The sequence below is a fragment of the Seriola lalandi genome, unplaced genomic scaffold (genome assembly GCF_002814215.2).
Source record: "Seriola lalandi dorsalis isolate HSWRI2012SDOR001 ecotype SW California unplaced genomic scaffold, Sedor1 jcf7180002053677, whole genome shotgun sequence".
Lineage (NCBI taxonomy): Eukaryota > Metazoa > Chordata > Actinopteri > Carangiformes > Carangidae > Seriola > Seriola lalandi.
The window spans coordinates 1-15,074 of record NW_019524230.1 but is presented as its reverse complement, the minus strand read 5'-3'; the positions used below and the strand labels follow the sequence as shown (position 1 = coordinate 15,074).

The 15,074-nt window shown below is 39.8% G+C and overlaps 1 protein-coding gene across 1 annotated transcript; it reads right to left on the bottom strand.

Moving 5' to 3' along the window:
• Positions 1-1,495: 1,495 nt before the first annotated feature.
• On the bottom strand, positions 1,496-13,137 carry rubcnl (rubicon like autophagy enhancer). The gene is made up of 17 exons (XM_087172716.1): positions 12,983-13,137; positions 11,450-11,564; positions 10,382-10,808; positions 8,299-8,576; positions 7,893-7,987; positions 7,327-7,690; positions 7,164-7,209; positions 6,972-7,077; positions 5,874-6,010; positions 5,714-5,778; positions 4,992-5,031; positions 4,789-4,866; positions 4,315-4,435; positions 4,087-4,148; positions 2,684-2,840; positions 2,108-2,198; positions 1,496-1,766 (listed from the first exon to the last, which is right to left on the bottom strand). Exons 2-17 carry the CDS (start codon positions 11,562-11,564, stop codon positions 1,669-1,671), a joined length of 2,280 nt encoding a protein of 759 aa, XP_087028842.1. The 5' UTR covers positions 12,983-13,137; the 3' UTR covers positions 1,496-1,668.
• Positions 13,138-15,074: the final 1,937 nt, after the last annotated feature.

The window sequence follows — 15,074 nt, the reverse complement described above, 5'->3', positions numbered from 1 at the left end:
GACAAAAATCGAAGATGATGAAAGACGCTTGGACCAGAAACAGTCACAGAAATAGAAAGCTGTAGTTGCGCTTGTTTTCTGCTGAGTCGAAATGTTTCCTGTCACAAAGAAAATGGATTCTCATGAAAAAAAAAATAAAAACTGTGAATTTAAATCTTATGTGAAACTGGAGTATTACCTACAAAGAGTGTGTAGTGCTTATGCACAGGAGTCAGATACAGATACAGTCACAGGTGTGACTGTATGGATGGAGATCGTTTCTGATGTGGAGCTAAAACAGACGGAGATCATCTGGGTGATATCGTCTGCGTTTTAAAATCTTGTTTTTAAATGAAAACCTAGTTGCTCTTCCTGAGGTTTCACCACTTTCTTTTACCCTGTTCAGTGGTTTTTGATGTGAGTTTTTCCTTCTTGAATCATGGGTCTGAAGATAGCGGTTGTCATATACTGTGTAGATTTAAACTCCCCTTGAAGTAGCTGCACTAATTAGAAAATTAATTGTCTGTCGCTTTAGCTGCTAAATGAAGCACCAAAGTGTTTGGTACAGTCGGTTTTTTAAAGCTTGAACACAGATGTCTGAGAGCCGAGGGCCGCTGTAGAGCCAGCGCCCCCCTCTCACTTTACACATGGTAATTTGATCTATCGCTAGTATTAAAATATATATTAATTGATTAAACAAATTCAATGTCACAACAGACATTATATCAACAAAAAAATCCATAATGTTTCAGCAACGATTGCATCACATGTTGATGTGTTGCATGGTGTGTTTATTAACACCTCTGATTGCAGCGACACCTGAGATGTCGTCATGTGACACTCAGCCGCGCAGGTGTGAACGAGCTTCCTGTCGGGAGAGGTTCAGCTCACGGCCATTAGGAGCAGCTAATGGGCTGCTCAGCTCTCAGAGAGGCACATGAAATCTCAGAGGGCTTAATTGTGTGTGTGTGTGTGTGTGTGTGTGTGTGTGTGTGTGTGTGTGTGTGTGTGTGTGTTATAGGTCTGCTGATTGCCACAGTACACAGGCAAATTTCAGAGGAAATGCACAGTAGATGGTCTATGATGATCTATGGAGACATCAGTTGTTGCAGTTCATTTTAGTTGTGCTCATTAAGTCCGTTGCATCATTCACACTAACTTTGTAATATTGGATGATATTTTATACATTATATTTTTTACATATTATCGTCTTTAATGGCTGCTGCAGTTGTTGTGTCGTAGCACTGAGGATGTTTAATTGTGGCTTATGTCACATGAACACTCCTTGGTCACATTGCTCCTATATGAGTCAAAATATTATTATTTTTTACCTGTTGACCAGCAGCATTGCTGTATATTCAAATGCAGACTTGTGTTTCCATGGAGATCTTAAAATAAGATGCTCAGCCGCCTCAGTCGACCTTGTATCTGGAAGTTTGTCCACCACTGCCAGTTAAACCAGTCCACCAGTTGTTACTCACACTGGGAAACACCATACAGACACAAATACACAGAATAAGAATCACTCTCATACCAATTTTATTTCCACAGGAAATATGACGTGTTTGACAATATAAGCAATAAGACATATAAATTCATTTACATGTCCCGTACAGTGCAACAGTGTTTTATGTGAGTAGAGTAATGGACCGTCGTGTCACTGAGCTGCAGCCGATCACTTGTCGCACTTCATGGATCTGTCTGTGCTTTTTTCCGTGACTGGATCCGTGCACATTTCGGACACCTCTTCTCCACAAAGCAGTGTTTGTGAAAGCAGGCCTTGCACACTGTAAAGAGAGAGGCAACCTTTATACTATGTCATATACATATACAATAGCAAATATGTACATCGGGGAAAATAGAGGTAATTTTGTACCAAAAAAAACACTAATAATTTGTAAGATACTTGCTTCATTAATCATGTTAGGAGACATTATTACAGCAACCAGTCACTCTCTTAACGCTCATATGACATTTGTATGAAAACCAACAATTGGAAACTCTTGCTGTTGCAAACTTCACTGCTCCGGAAAACTAAAGTCATGTTAGAAAACGACTTATTTTGTTATTTGTTATTATAATCTCAAATCCTGCAAGTCTAATTTAATCAGCCTTCGTGAGAACTCACCCGGACAGCGCCGACATATGTCTCGCTGGAAGGGGAAGATGATGTCTCTGTCTCGGCAGAACTCACAGATGAAACCTCGGGCCAGACAAAGCTGGGAGAAAGAAGCAGGGAAAAATGGTCAGAATAGAGTTCTGCAGGAACGAGTCCAGAACCTGGACATTAGTTGCAATTTTAGCACTTCCTGTTCCCTTGTCCTGAAGTCTCTTTATTTGAATGGGTTTTATCTCGTGAAATATTTAATACTGTTAAAACTGTGGATGTGGAACGGCCTGGAGACAGATCTGTACGAAGTGATCGAGCTTATTTACAGTTATAAGATTTAAAAAATACTAATTTGCATAAATATTTATCCCCTCCAGGTGCAGTTGTGAGTGTGTGGGGGCATCTTTCTAAAAGTTTTTACCCTGAGGTTGGTGTTCAGGAGTGAACAGAGAACAAATTGAGAATACGAATATGAGAATCCTTTAAAATATCTGCAGACATCCAGTATTTCATAGCACGAACAATAATGAGATACATGTGTATTTCCCAGATTTAAAAATGAATAATAATAATCCCACAGTGCTTCAGACTGACCTCACAGTTTTCAACATGGCTGATGGCGGCGTGCAGCACCGCTCTGGCCTGCACCACGAGCTGACCCTTCTTCACCAACAACAGGTCGTCCATGGAGAAGAGGGGCGGCTGCTCGAAGATCAGGTGAGCAGGAAGCTGCTCAAACTCAGTCATCACACTGAGACACGAACACAGGACACAGTCACATTAACACAGTTTTCTCCTCATGACAAATGTCGGCTGCAGAGTGTTTTTCTGGGTTGAAAACTGCATTTGAAGTTGAGTGTTTAGTTCTGACGTCACCTCAGACTGTGGGAAACTGCAATGGACATTTTCCACATTTTAAAAAGCAAGCAAACTAAGCAAAAAATGTAACGCTACTGTCATGGTTTGCTATGGCAGACACTTTTTGTTTGAGTTTGTTTGACTGTTGTTTGACTTCCTGTTTTATTTTGTAGTTGGTTTCCTTGTGTGTCTCAGTGTTTTTACTTCCTGTCTTGGTCCTGTTTCTCTGTGTGGTGATTGTCTGCCCCGCCCTAATGTGTTTCACCTGTGTTCAATCACCCTGCCTCCCTCGTGTCTACATAGTCTTTGTGCTTCCCTTTGTCTGTCGGTTCGTCTGTTCATGTTTCCTGTTCTAGCAGCTGCGGGATCCCCTGCGTCTCCGGTTGTTGTTCCTTGTGTGCCCTCGTGCTTTCCTGTTCTGTTGTTTCACCCGTTTTGTAAGTTCTTCAGTTATTAAACATGTTGGCACCTCATTCCCCTGTGTTGGCTACGTTTGGGTCCAGCTCTACCTGCACCATGACAGCTACAGTTTTATACTTTTTATCACTCATGCCGTAATAAATGTTGTAAAGTAACAACGTCTTTTTAATTATTTAGCTGGCGTAGGTTTTTGTTTGTAATACATCAGCATGCATTGCTGCTGTGTCTTTTCTGATACTGCCACTGGATGGCGCAAGATATTTTCAAATCCTTCACACTGTGGCTTTATTAAAGCTCCATATTTTCTTCTTCTGCATTTTATTTGAAGTGTTGATCCATCAGAAGATATAAAAACCATCTCAGTGTAGTTTTACATCTCCTCTCTCAGGCTTCTCTCTGCAGCTCTAGTAACAACAGGTCGGTGAGCCAATCAGAAGAGAGGAGGCTCTGAGCCTCTGTTTGGCTGAGCCTCAGTTTCTGAATACAGGCTGTGTGCATTTCTCTGTGGACTGAGGCTTTGATACTTTCACAGTATTAATATAGAAGCTAGAGCTGATCTATAATCACACTACACATGGACACAGACCTTTACACTGGAGGAGCTTTAAATTATGATTAGAATATGATCTTAATGTGGAAAAAGTTGAGTTAAGTTCATAACATTGTCTGCAGTAAACAGTGACATTGAGTGTTGACAGTAAGTGAAATATTGTGTCTACCTTGCAGATAATCTGCAGGCTTTCAGCAGCTTCATGATGCCCAGCAGCTGCTCCTGCAGCTCCTGAAGGAAACACGCAAACAAAGAAGGACGGAAGGAAATTTACGTAAACTTAAAAGTGAGCTCAACAATATTTTACTGGCTCTTTACACAAGTTATTGACAACAAATCAGTGGTGGTGTGCAACTTTAACTCATGATCAGTGACAATGATTTGATCTTGAACTCACCCTGAACTTGTCCAGCTCCTTCGCTCGGCTGCAGAGCGACTTTCCAACGCAGCTCAGGTCAAACAGAGGCTGATGCCAAACTGAGTCCAGCAGCTGTTTGGAGAAGTCGCTCACAGGATATCTGCAACGTGAACATCAATATTATTTGATCAAGGGTCAAAGTGTGTCCGTGTTCCTTCTCCCCCTGAGCTCAGCCCGATGTTTTATTAATTATAGCACCAACGATGCAAATGGCTCATAACAATTAATCATCAAAACTGCTTCCAATTCATTTCCTGTTGATTGACTCATCAATGATGAATTAACCAACATTGGTAAAAAACAGTTTCCAAAAGGTTTTTGAGAGTTGTATTAAACAGCAGCTGTATTAATATTTACCATGTTTATTACTGCATTAGTATCAATAATGATATTAGAAGAAATCAGTGACAGATATTAATATTATCGGGAGGTGAAATCTAATCATTCTTGTACCTGCTGAAGTCCCAGCCGGACAGAACTCGACCGGGAATCACGGCCTCAGAGCCGCTGTGGCAGCAGTCACAGAAATACCTGCCAAAGTCATTAACATTGATTATCTAAAAAATATAAGTGGAAAATGTTGTATTCATTTAATATATAGCGTAATGTTATATTGATATATTGTTGTATTGATAACAGTAGATTATTCCACATACCGGCCAAGGTAATCACAGTACCGCAGCTTCTTGATGTACCCTGGTTCAGAGAGAGTTTATTAGCTCGTAGCTGTGATGATTATCATCTGCTTCCTGTGTCTTCAAATGTAAATAATATGCTTGTGTTTTAATGAGCTGCTGCTGTGTGTTGTCTGACTTCAGCGCCCCTCGGTGGTCGAATCACAAAATACTGCAATGAAGACTGATGGAACAACTTTCACCACGACCATCAGAAATCATTGGAACAACAACAAGACTAAGTGCTTTTATATTTTACACATTATTTATACATTCATCATTTTAGCTTTTGCATTCAAGTTTTTTACTGTGGTCATTTGTTATTTATCGTTTTAATATAAAAATGTCTGTTTTTATTTCCTTTTTCTTTTCAACGTCACATTACCACTCAGCGATCTAAAGGAAAACTGTAATTATTTCCTGTTTTCTCCTGAACCTATCATGATGTCCAGCACATTGATGCTGAATAAATGATAAAAAAACAACAGTACATTAAATTTAAGCGAACATTTCCAGGTCTGCATCCAGTAATTTCAGTTTTTTTTAATTCTATTTAATTTAAATTTTACTTCTTTAGCGGTTTGGAGGAAGTCTCGTTCTGTTTTCGTCTTTATGTTCTGTTAGTGGAAACATGTTCTACTTGTCTGGTTTCCTCCTGTGGAGTCGACAGTTATACTGGGAGTATCTTTAACAGCAGCACTCACTGGGCTCCGCCTCCGTCCCGCAGCCTGCACACAGGAAGTGTTGTAAGGCCACGACCTCGCTGCGTCTGGAGGAGGAAACACAAACACAGTCAGACTTTTCTCTGCTGGTTTGCTTTTTTTATTTATATTCAGAGTTTTTTGTGTGAGATGTGATGAAGACCTGGGTGTCGGCTGAACGGTGAAGATGATCTGGAAGCGAGGAGGCGCCCAGCTCAGGGATCCTCTCATCCTGGTCCTGAGTCTGATCTCCTCGGTCAGTCTGCCGCCGCTCTCAGCGACACTTCCTGCACCTGGCAGCTTGCGACAACAGAGAGGAGAGGGGAGACGGTTTACGGCCTGACAGTTCAGGACTGTGTCTCGTGGCAACAGCAGACAAACAGGAGCCAGAAAGTAACATTAGAAAATATTAAACAGGGAATCCAAGTCTCTGAGGTTCTTCCTCTGGGGACCAGGAATGCTCGGAATGAAGTTCATGGTAGATTTTTCTAGAGATTTCTCACTTTTGGTAAAAGTGTTTTACAAACTGACATTGCCATCACAGAAGCTAGACCTTTAGAGGTGGCAGGGAGGAGATGGAGTGATTGATTCACCGTGGCTGTATTAAGAAAGCTGGACTCCAGCCGTGCCTCAGTGTTCGACTGCAGTCCTGCAACTCATGAATCGCCTGTGGCCCAAACTAATTTTCTAAAGGATCCGTCTGCATGCTGCAATACTTAGTTTACTTTATACTTTATATTACATCATAGCGCTGTGCTGCTAGCTGCTGTGTAGGACCGTGGGAAAAACACACATTTAATGACCGAAGGCTCCGACACCAGCAACGTTTCCATCGCAGTTTTGCGAAACATAGAAGAGTTTTTATTTTAAAAGTTGACAAAACATCATTGCGAATGTTCTGTGTTTCCATTGAGTGATATTATGTGAATAAAACTTCTTCTCCCTGGGGCCGGATACGACAGGAAACCCCCAGACCTCCGTTATGTGTAACAGCAAGCGAGTTCAGTTACTTCTCTTTGTATGTTTTATATCTGTGAAACTTCCAAAGAGCCTAGAGACGCAGTTTTTATGTGTGGTGTCGTCCCTACGGGCTGAGCGTCACGCAATGTGGAAGCAAAGCAGGAAGTGGTTTATGTGCTTCCATCTTGGTGTAATCACAAACTGAGGTGAAATAAAACACGTCTTTGTGGCTTTAACAGCTCGGAGGGAACAAACGAATAATCAGCCGCCTTCATCCTGCGGCTGTCGTCCGCGTTCTCACCTCCTGAAGCGACGTGCGGAGGCTTTGACGTCCGCGCTGAGGCTTGTGGGAAGGAAGCCAGCTCCTCCTGAACTCCAGCACCAGCCGCTGGGCCAGCCACTCTGCACTGCATTATGGGAGGGAAAAAAAAATCACAAAATCAGAACAAACACATAAGATTTTGGGTGGAGCATTTAAGTTTGTTTTTCTTACTTTGTGAGAGAGTCTTTCAGTGTCAGTGCCGCGTCCACTCCACAGTCTGACATTAAAACACACAATATGATATTTATATATATCAGGAGTGTTGTATTCATGTGTGGAGCAATTCGCAGAAGAAGGAAATACATGATACATGTTATATATTACATCATTTTACCTTCAAATCCACTGTCAGAGGAGATGGCAGAGAGGGTCTTTGGTTGATGCTCAGCCTCATCGTTTCCTGTGTCCTCCTCTTCCTCCTCCTCCTCCTCCTCCTGTGTGCGTTGGTTGGTGTGTACGTAATGAGAAGAGTGTGTGTTTCTGTGTGATATCTCGCTTCCTTGTTTGCAGCTCTGTGTGAGTCTGTGCGCTGTTCGCCGACTGTCGTCTGCAGAGCTTGTGCCCGTGCGTGTGCACATGTTGCAGTCCGTGTGTCGCCGCGTGTCCGTCGTGGACGTCCGGCGCTCAGAGCTCAGAGTCCACTTCACGCCTTCCAGCACCTCCAGCACCATGTCCACCACGATGAAGTGAGCGTTTTCCTGCACACACGGTCAATCACAGTTTTTAACCACCAATGTCATTTCCATATTTTCATCGTGAGTCAAGAAGCCTTCGTAGTTCATTTAAATTTAAATCTTGATATTTACCTTCGTGCATATTTTCACTCACATTTGATATTTTTTACACAAATAATGTTTTAAAACTACCGAAAAGAAACTGAACTAGAAGTTGGTCACGGACCTTTTCCAGCTCACAACTGGTCTTGAAGATATCAGTGAATTCTGGGATACCACTGTGACGCCTCTGTTTGCTGTGTGCAGCTGAGGTAGAAAGTCCTGACACACACACACACACACACACACGCACATGCACATGCACATAAACACAAAATAATACCTGTGATACTGAACATTTATTTTTATATTGCAGTACTTAAAAAAGTTTCATATTTGCAGTTTTATAAATATAGTTATATTAGATAAACTCTGAAGCTAACGGATTATGGAGGCAAAGGACTTCTCCATGAGTTTGTCCTTCACTGAGAGTTTTATTGTGAATAAACTGCAGCTCACTTCAGTTACAGCAGGTGTATTCTGTGCATGTAAACACGAGGTAGCTACACCTGTAATATGTAATCGTACTCTACCTGGTGTGCGAGTGGCGTCACAGCCCGTCAGTCGCTGGCCTTTGTGCTCCTCGGCCAATCCCTGCTGTCCAGTGAAGGGCAGGTGGAACAGAGAGATCAGGAAGTTGTTCAGATTTGAAGAGACTGAGACGCAGCGCTGCCTCTTGTCCTCCTGCAGCGGGGGTGAGCGCTGCTGACCGGAACTGGGTTTGGACCCCAGATCCTCCAAACTGGCGACTGTTGGGCGTCCACGCTGATCCTGAGACAGTGAGGCAGCAGCGGGAGACGGAGAGTCCAGGCTGGAAGAAGCAAAGTTTCACTTTCAAATAAACAGAAGTGATGAAAGTACTTCAAGTATTCAAGACCAAACAGAGCTAAAAGAGAGGGAGCTCTGCTCACAGCCTGTAAAATCTGTTATCGCAGGTTTAAGAGAAATAAATCTGTAGCAGCAATCGAGCTAATTAAACTTTTTTTTTCTTTCTGAAAATCTGAGTGAACTCACCTACATTGAAAATTTCCCAAACATAACAAGATTCAAATGTGAATTGTTTTCATGTCAGATGTAGATGAAACCCTTCAAGCTGAAGTGTATATCCAGATAAGAGCGAAGTGTCTGTCAGAGATGGTTGAAGTATGTCACTGTAGATAATTTCAAATTTGCTGTGATCTGTTGTTTTGGTGAATTCCCTGCTGTAAAGTTAGTGTAAAGTCAGATATTGACCTTTCAATAGGCTGATTGGCCTGTTACCATGGCGTCTCCTGGTTTCTGGTTTCTTCCACTCACTGGTGAATCCGGTGACACTGTGTCGTTAACCTGTGTAGTTTTTTGTTTTGATGTATTTGTATTTTATTTATTATTACTGACCATACATTCAGACTTTACTGTCAGCTGGTATGTAAACAGTGACAGCAGCTGAAATAGCAGATAAGGGATTTAAAGTCGGTTTGGTGACAGTGAAAATGGCTTTAACACTGAAAGCAACAACAACTACATTGTATATTTAAAGTATTATAATCTATCGAAATAAAATAAAATAAAATAAAAACAATAAAACTAACATTCATTTCCTGTTTCCTCTGCACCACAACTCTCAGGACATTTAGACTGAAAGTCAGGGACAGTAAACTCTGGTTAAAGGGGAAGTCAGGTTACCACGGTAACATGTAAAGACCTTAATCTGGACCTTCACTGTGAACAGGTCAGTGGACACATATATACTGTTCACACTAACACTATGTAATCTAGTGGTTTTAAAAATCCCTCCCTGTGGCGCCATCCAGTGGTGACATCACAGCAGCCTGCACCAGTCCTCACTGACCCGTCACAGTAATATTCAAAAAGATGCTTTAACCACGTTAAAGTTCAAGATATAACTCGAACTGCATGAAGGATCAATAGCGTTGCTATGGTAACCTGAAGTTTAAAATATGTTAAAGAAGCCCTAATGAGGTTTTACATACAGTACATACTGTACATATACATATCAAAGACTGTTGTTGTTATTGTTATTATTATTGGTATTATTGTACAATTGTTATTATTGTTATTGTTACTACTATAATAATTATTATTATTATTATTTTATTATTATTGTTATTGTTACTACTATAATAATAATTATTATTATTGTTGTTGTTATTGTTGTTGTTGTTACTACTATAATTATTATTATTATCATTATTATTATTATTACTATTATTATTATTATTATTATTATTATTGGAGTAATAGTATAAAGAGTAGTAACATAAATTACACTGCATTATATCACTACATAATAATACTATATTACTACTATTATTAGTCCTTTTTTTCCATTATATGCTCTATCATGGTATTCTTTTCTATATCTATTTCTCTCTCTCTTTTCATAGTGATATTACTGTATAATGTGTGCATATTATTATTTCACATGTTATATATTACATAGTTTTCACTTTTTTAAAAAAATCAAGATTCCCTCCCGGTTTATTAATATTTGGTTTGGACCCTCGTCTTGACTCTTTTCCAGATTTATCAACTCAACCCTGATTTGAAGCTCCAGGTGTGAATGTGGTGAGTGTCCCGTTCGCTCGTCACTCCGGCTGCTCTGTGGTTCGTTACCTTGAAGGATCGGACGTGTCGGCCTCCCCTCCGTGCCAGGAGACGGGCCTGTGGCGTCTGGAGATGACCGGACTGCTCCTGGGGAGGAGCGTCCTCTCCACCTCTGGGTGCAGAAGAGACGGGGCGTCCCCCCGCCTAGTTCCAGCCTCCCTTCGGCCTTCCTCACTCTCATCATCCTCACCCTCTTCACTGTGACTGTTAGTGGCTTTGTCAGTGTTGTGCGAAGCAGAGCTGGAGTGAGCGTTGAACCGGGAGGGATGGGAACGTACGAAGGCCTTGTTTTTCTTTTGTGTCCTCTCTGTAGAAGTTGTCTGTGGAGGTTGACGGGAACATGTGGGTTCTGGTGGTGACAGGAGGAGGACCGGGATCGATCCTGAACCAGCTGACTGATGCTTTGGGTGAGAACTTTGTTCTGGAGAGGAAGACACTAAAACAGAGGAGGGAGACAGAGGAGGACATGGTTTACCTCATCAATACATATTTCAAATTAAAAGCCTACAAGGAACAGGTGGACTTTTAATGTGAAACATGGACAGCAGTTTAACAGTGAGAGAAAAGCTACAGCCATTAATTAGTGAATGAAAACAGTGTAAGTGGTTGAGAAGAGAAAGTGAAAGCAGCAGAGTGGAGAGTGTGACGTAGATTATGGATCTGGAGCCGTGGGAATGAACATTGTACTCAGGTTATTAAGATAACATGTAAAGATGGAGGAAGGGTTGAGTTTACATTAACAGCAAATGACTTCTTACTAAAGAGGAGAAAATACAGAATATACAGGAAAAATGACAAATAAAGACTTATTAGATAAAAAATATAAGATTCACTGTATTGATTCCAATAATAACAGTTGCACAGAATAGATAAGAGAAGTAAGTTAACACCATTATACTAGAAGATAAGATCAAACTACGTGATCATGTTACATGTTTGAAGTAGTGAGAATGAAATGAGAAATTACAGAACTATACATAGTATTAAATTTGAGGGTTATATGAATAATAGATCCTTCATCCCTAAAGGTTTCATCGGAGCTTCGTACACCTGTTCTGACAGCGTGGTGGATCTTACCTGTAGCTGTCGGAGCTGTGGCGTCAGGTGTTGGTGACTCTGCGAGTGAGTCCACGCACCAGCTGACGTACCCGGACCTGCAGACAGAGGAGGACACGCCCCTGCAGGTTCCCATCTGCTGAGGAGGAGAGGGAGTGAGTGAACAGCTCTGGGTGAGGGAGTGATTTTACCCAGTGGCAGAAAGAACTAACTCACATCTCGTCCTATCTTTCTGTCTGTTGACGTGTGCAGGAAGTTTTCTAGTAATTCCTCCTGATTAAGATCCTTAAACAACTTACTGTATGAAGGTATTTAAGGGAAGAAATGGAGGATAACTGGGTGATTTTAAGGTGGTAGAAAGAGAAGTGATGGTAGAAGACAGATTTTGGGTGTTTACAAATTCTGGCAATTACACCATTTCAAACCCATCACTGCCACTCCCTGTTTGTCAAGAACTGTGATGTCACAGACAAGATCTGCACTTGTGCACGTCAGAAAAATCTGGATGTGACAAATCTTTAAAATAAAAAAAATATTTCTTTAACTCAAATCTAATCAACATCCCTTAAGAATATCTTCCACTCTTAAATTACAAATCTTATTACAGCCACTATTGAAAAAGTACTGAGCAGCTGTGTAAAGATAACACAAACTTAAGTGAGCAGTCTGTATATATAAAATTTTAAGTGTTTTTAAAAGGGTTTGAAAATGATTAAAGCGCTGACTCTCGCCTCCCTCCTCCTCTCGCAGAGTCGAGGGACCCTGACTCTCAACTTCTGCTTTTGTTGACCTCAACCTGGCACACCGGCCTGCTCGGGGGATTTCAGGCTGCACTTTCAAACCCTTCAGTGAAACCTCTAAAGCAAAGGGTAGGGATGTTTAAAACTGTCCTGTTAGATGTGGTCTAACTGTGAACGTGGTGTGAGTACAGTTTCATTTCAGAACATAGAGGCTGTCATCACGAGTCCAAAATAAACAGAGAGGTGACACTTCTATTGAACCACAATATACAGCATGGAGTTATAACAAAAATTATCCCTTGAAAAATTTAATATGTCAATTTAAAAAAGTACTGAGATCATTAGAGAAGAAGTGAAAAAAGCAGTAATTGATAATATATATTATATTATATTTTTATGCTAATAGAGAAATCTGAAAAACAAAAACAGTCGATTTGAGAATTTAAATTTTCCCCAAACCTTTGGGGAAAAAAAAGTTTTATTTTTTACTGTGTTAAAGAGTCAAGGACTGAGAACTGTGTTGGTTTTGAATCAGGCTAAAACCTGCAGAGTTTTATTCAGTTTTTACAAAAAGTAAAATTGGGTTTAACATGTTGATTTAAACTGATCTGGTTTAATGAGGCTGATTCACGCAGCAGAGCTTCCTGTGCGAGTACAGAAGTCATTTCTGATTGTAACTGATAACGTCTTGAAGAGCTGAGAAGTTTCCGATTTTAGTAAAGCAAAGTTCACTGGGCCAGAGAGCGGAGTGGAGCGACACTAAACGAAGCTCAAACAACTAAAAACGTCTTAGAAAATAAATCAAAAGACTTACCGTCTTGTAAACCCCGAAACCGAAGCAGTGAGGAAACCTGTCAGGGGCTGGAGGCACTGAAACGAGTCCTCATCCACCAAATACTAACACGCAGAAAGGAAGAGGCGGCTGATTATCAACACTTCCTGTATTAACAGTGGTTTTTCTCTCTGTGGCTGAGCAGTCTGCAGCTCCTGAGAACAGAAAGGACAAGAAACTCTCATCACAACAGACACCTGACCTTTCCTCAAGCCACTTACCCCCCAAACAACAATCCCAACAAATGTTAGAAATGTATGGTCACTTATTTCTTCTTTAATCTGGATTTTTAATGACAGTAAATTTGCATCAACCCAGGCTTTTATTTTTGAGTCTTACTTTCTTCCTGTGAAGACTGAACTAGGATTTTGCAAACCACAGCAGGAGCTACATGTTACGTGTAAAAGTTATATTGGTGCATCTTCCGCAATCTACCAGTAAGGCTTCGTTCAGCAGAAATGTTTGCCATAAAGCGTCTCAGGCCGGCAGATTGAGGGACTGTCACGACAGCTGGCAGCTGCTGGAGGAGAAAGAGGAAGTTTTCACTCAGAGTAAAAGTATCAGTTTGTTTGATTTACCTCCATGTTTACACGAGAAAAAATAGAACCAGCTTAGACTCAGTCCTTCTGAGAGGAAACGTGTCCATGCACACGAATGTGACACAAACACATGCTTCGTTATGATTTTATATATTCGAAAACGTGCTCAATTAAAACTATTATATTCTACTATAGTATAATATTTGTTGAGGTTTTTATGCCTTACTATACTATGATGTTTTTTGACGTTTTTATTCATATATAAAAGTCATAAAAATGACATAGTATAGGAAGGCATAAAAAGTCATAAAAATGACATAGTATAGTAAGTCATGAAAATGACAGTATAGTAAGGTATAAAAAGTCAAAAAAATGACATAGTATAGTAAGGCATAAAAAGTCATAAAAACAGCATAGTATAGTAAGTCATGAAAATGACAGTATAGTAAGGTATAAAAAGTCACAAAAATGACATAGTATAGTAAGGCATAAAAAGTCATAAAAACGTCATAGTACAGGAAGGCATAGAACATCATAGAATAGTAAGGCATAAAAAGTCATAAAAATGTCATAGTATAGCAAGGCATAAAAAGTCATAAAAATGACATAGTATAGCAAGGCATAAAAAGTCATAAAAACGTCATAGTACAGGAAGGCATAGAACATCATAGAATAGCAAGGCATAAAAAGTCATAAAAACGTCATAGTATAGCAAGGCATAAAAAGTCATAAAAACGTCATAGTACAGGAAGGCATAGAACAACATAGTATAGTAAGGCATAAAAAGTCATAAAAACGAAATAGTAAAGTAAGGCATAAAAAGTCATAAAAACGTCATAGAATAGCAAGGCATAAAAAGTCATAAAAACGTCATAGTACAGGAAGGCATAGAACAACATAGTATAGTAAGGCATAAAAAGTCATAAAAACGAAATAGTAAAGTAAGGCATAAAAAGTCATGAAAACATGATAGAATAGCAAGGCATAAAAAGCATAAAAATGTCATAGTATAGCAAGGCATAAAAAGTCACAAAACGTCATAGTACAGGAAGGCATAAAAACGACATAGTAAAGTATGGTATAAAAAGTCATAAAAACAACATAGTTTATTAAGGCATAAAAAGCATAAAAGTGACATAGTAAAGTAATGCATAAAAAGTCATGAAAACATCATAGAATAGCAAAAGTCATAAAAATGACATAGTATAGCAAGGCATAAAAAACAACATAGTATAGTAAGGCATAAAAAGCATAAAAAGTCATAGTATAGTAAGTCATAAAAAGTCATAAAGACGACATAGTATAGCAAGGCATAAAAAGTCATGAAAACATCATAGAATAGCAAGGCATAAAAAGTCATGAAAACATCATAGAATAGCAAGGCATAAAAAGTCATAAAAACGTCATAGAATAGCAAGGCATAAATAGCCATAAAAACGACATAGTATAGTAAGGCATAAACAGTCATAAAAATGACATAGTATAGTAAGGCATAAAAAGTCATAAAAACGTCATAGAATAGCAAGGCATAAATA

Bases quoted from the DNA above. Each gene is read 5' to 3' on its own strand.
- rubcnl (XM_087172716.1), bottom strand. From the start codon at position 11,564: ATGGGAACCTGCAGGGGCGTGTCCTCCTCTGTCTGCAGGTCCGGGTAC. The intron at 7,691-7,892 runs GTCCGTGACCAA...CCGTGTGTGCAG, and splicing joins CCAGTTGTGAGCTGGAAAAG to GAAAACGCTCACTTCATCGT. The intron at 6,011-6,971 runs GTGAGAACGCGG...TGTTGTCGCAAG, and splicing joins TCCGCACGTCGCTTCAGGAG to CTGCCAGGTGCAGGAAGTGT.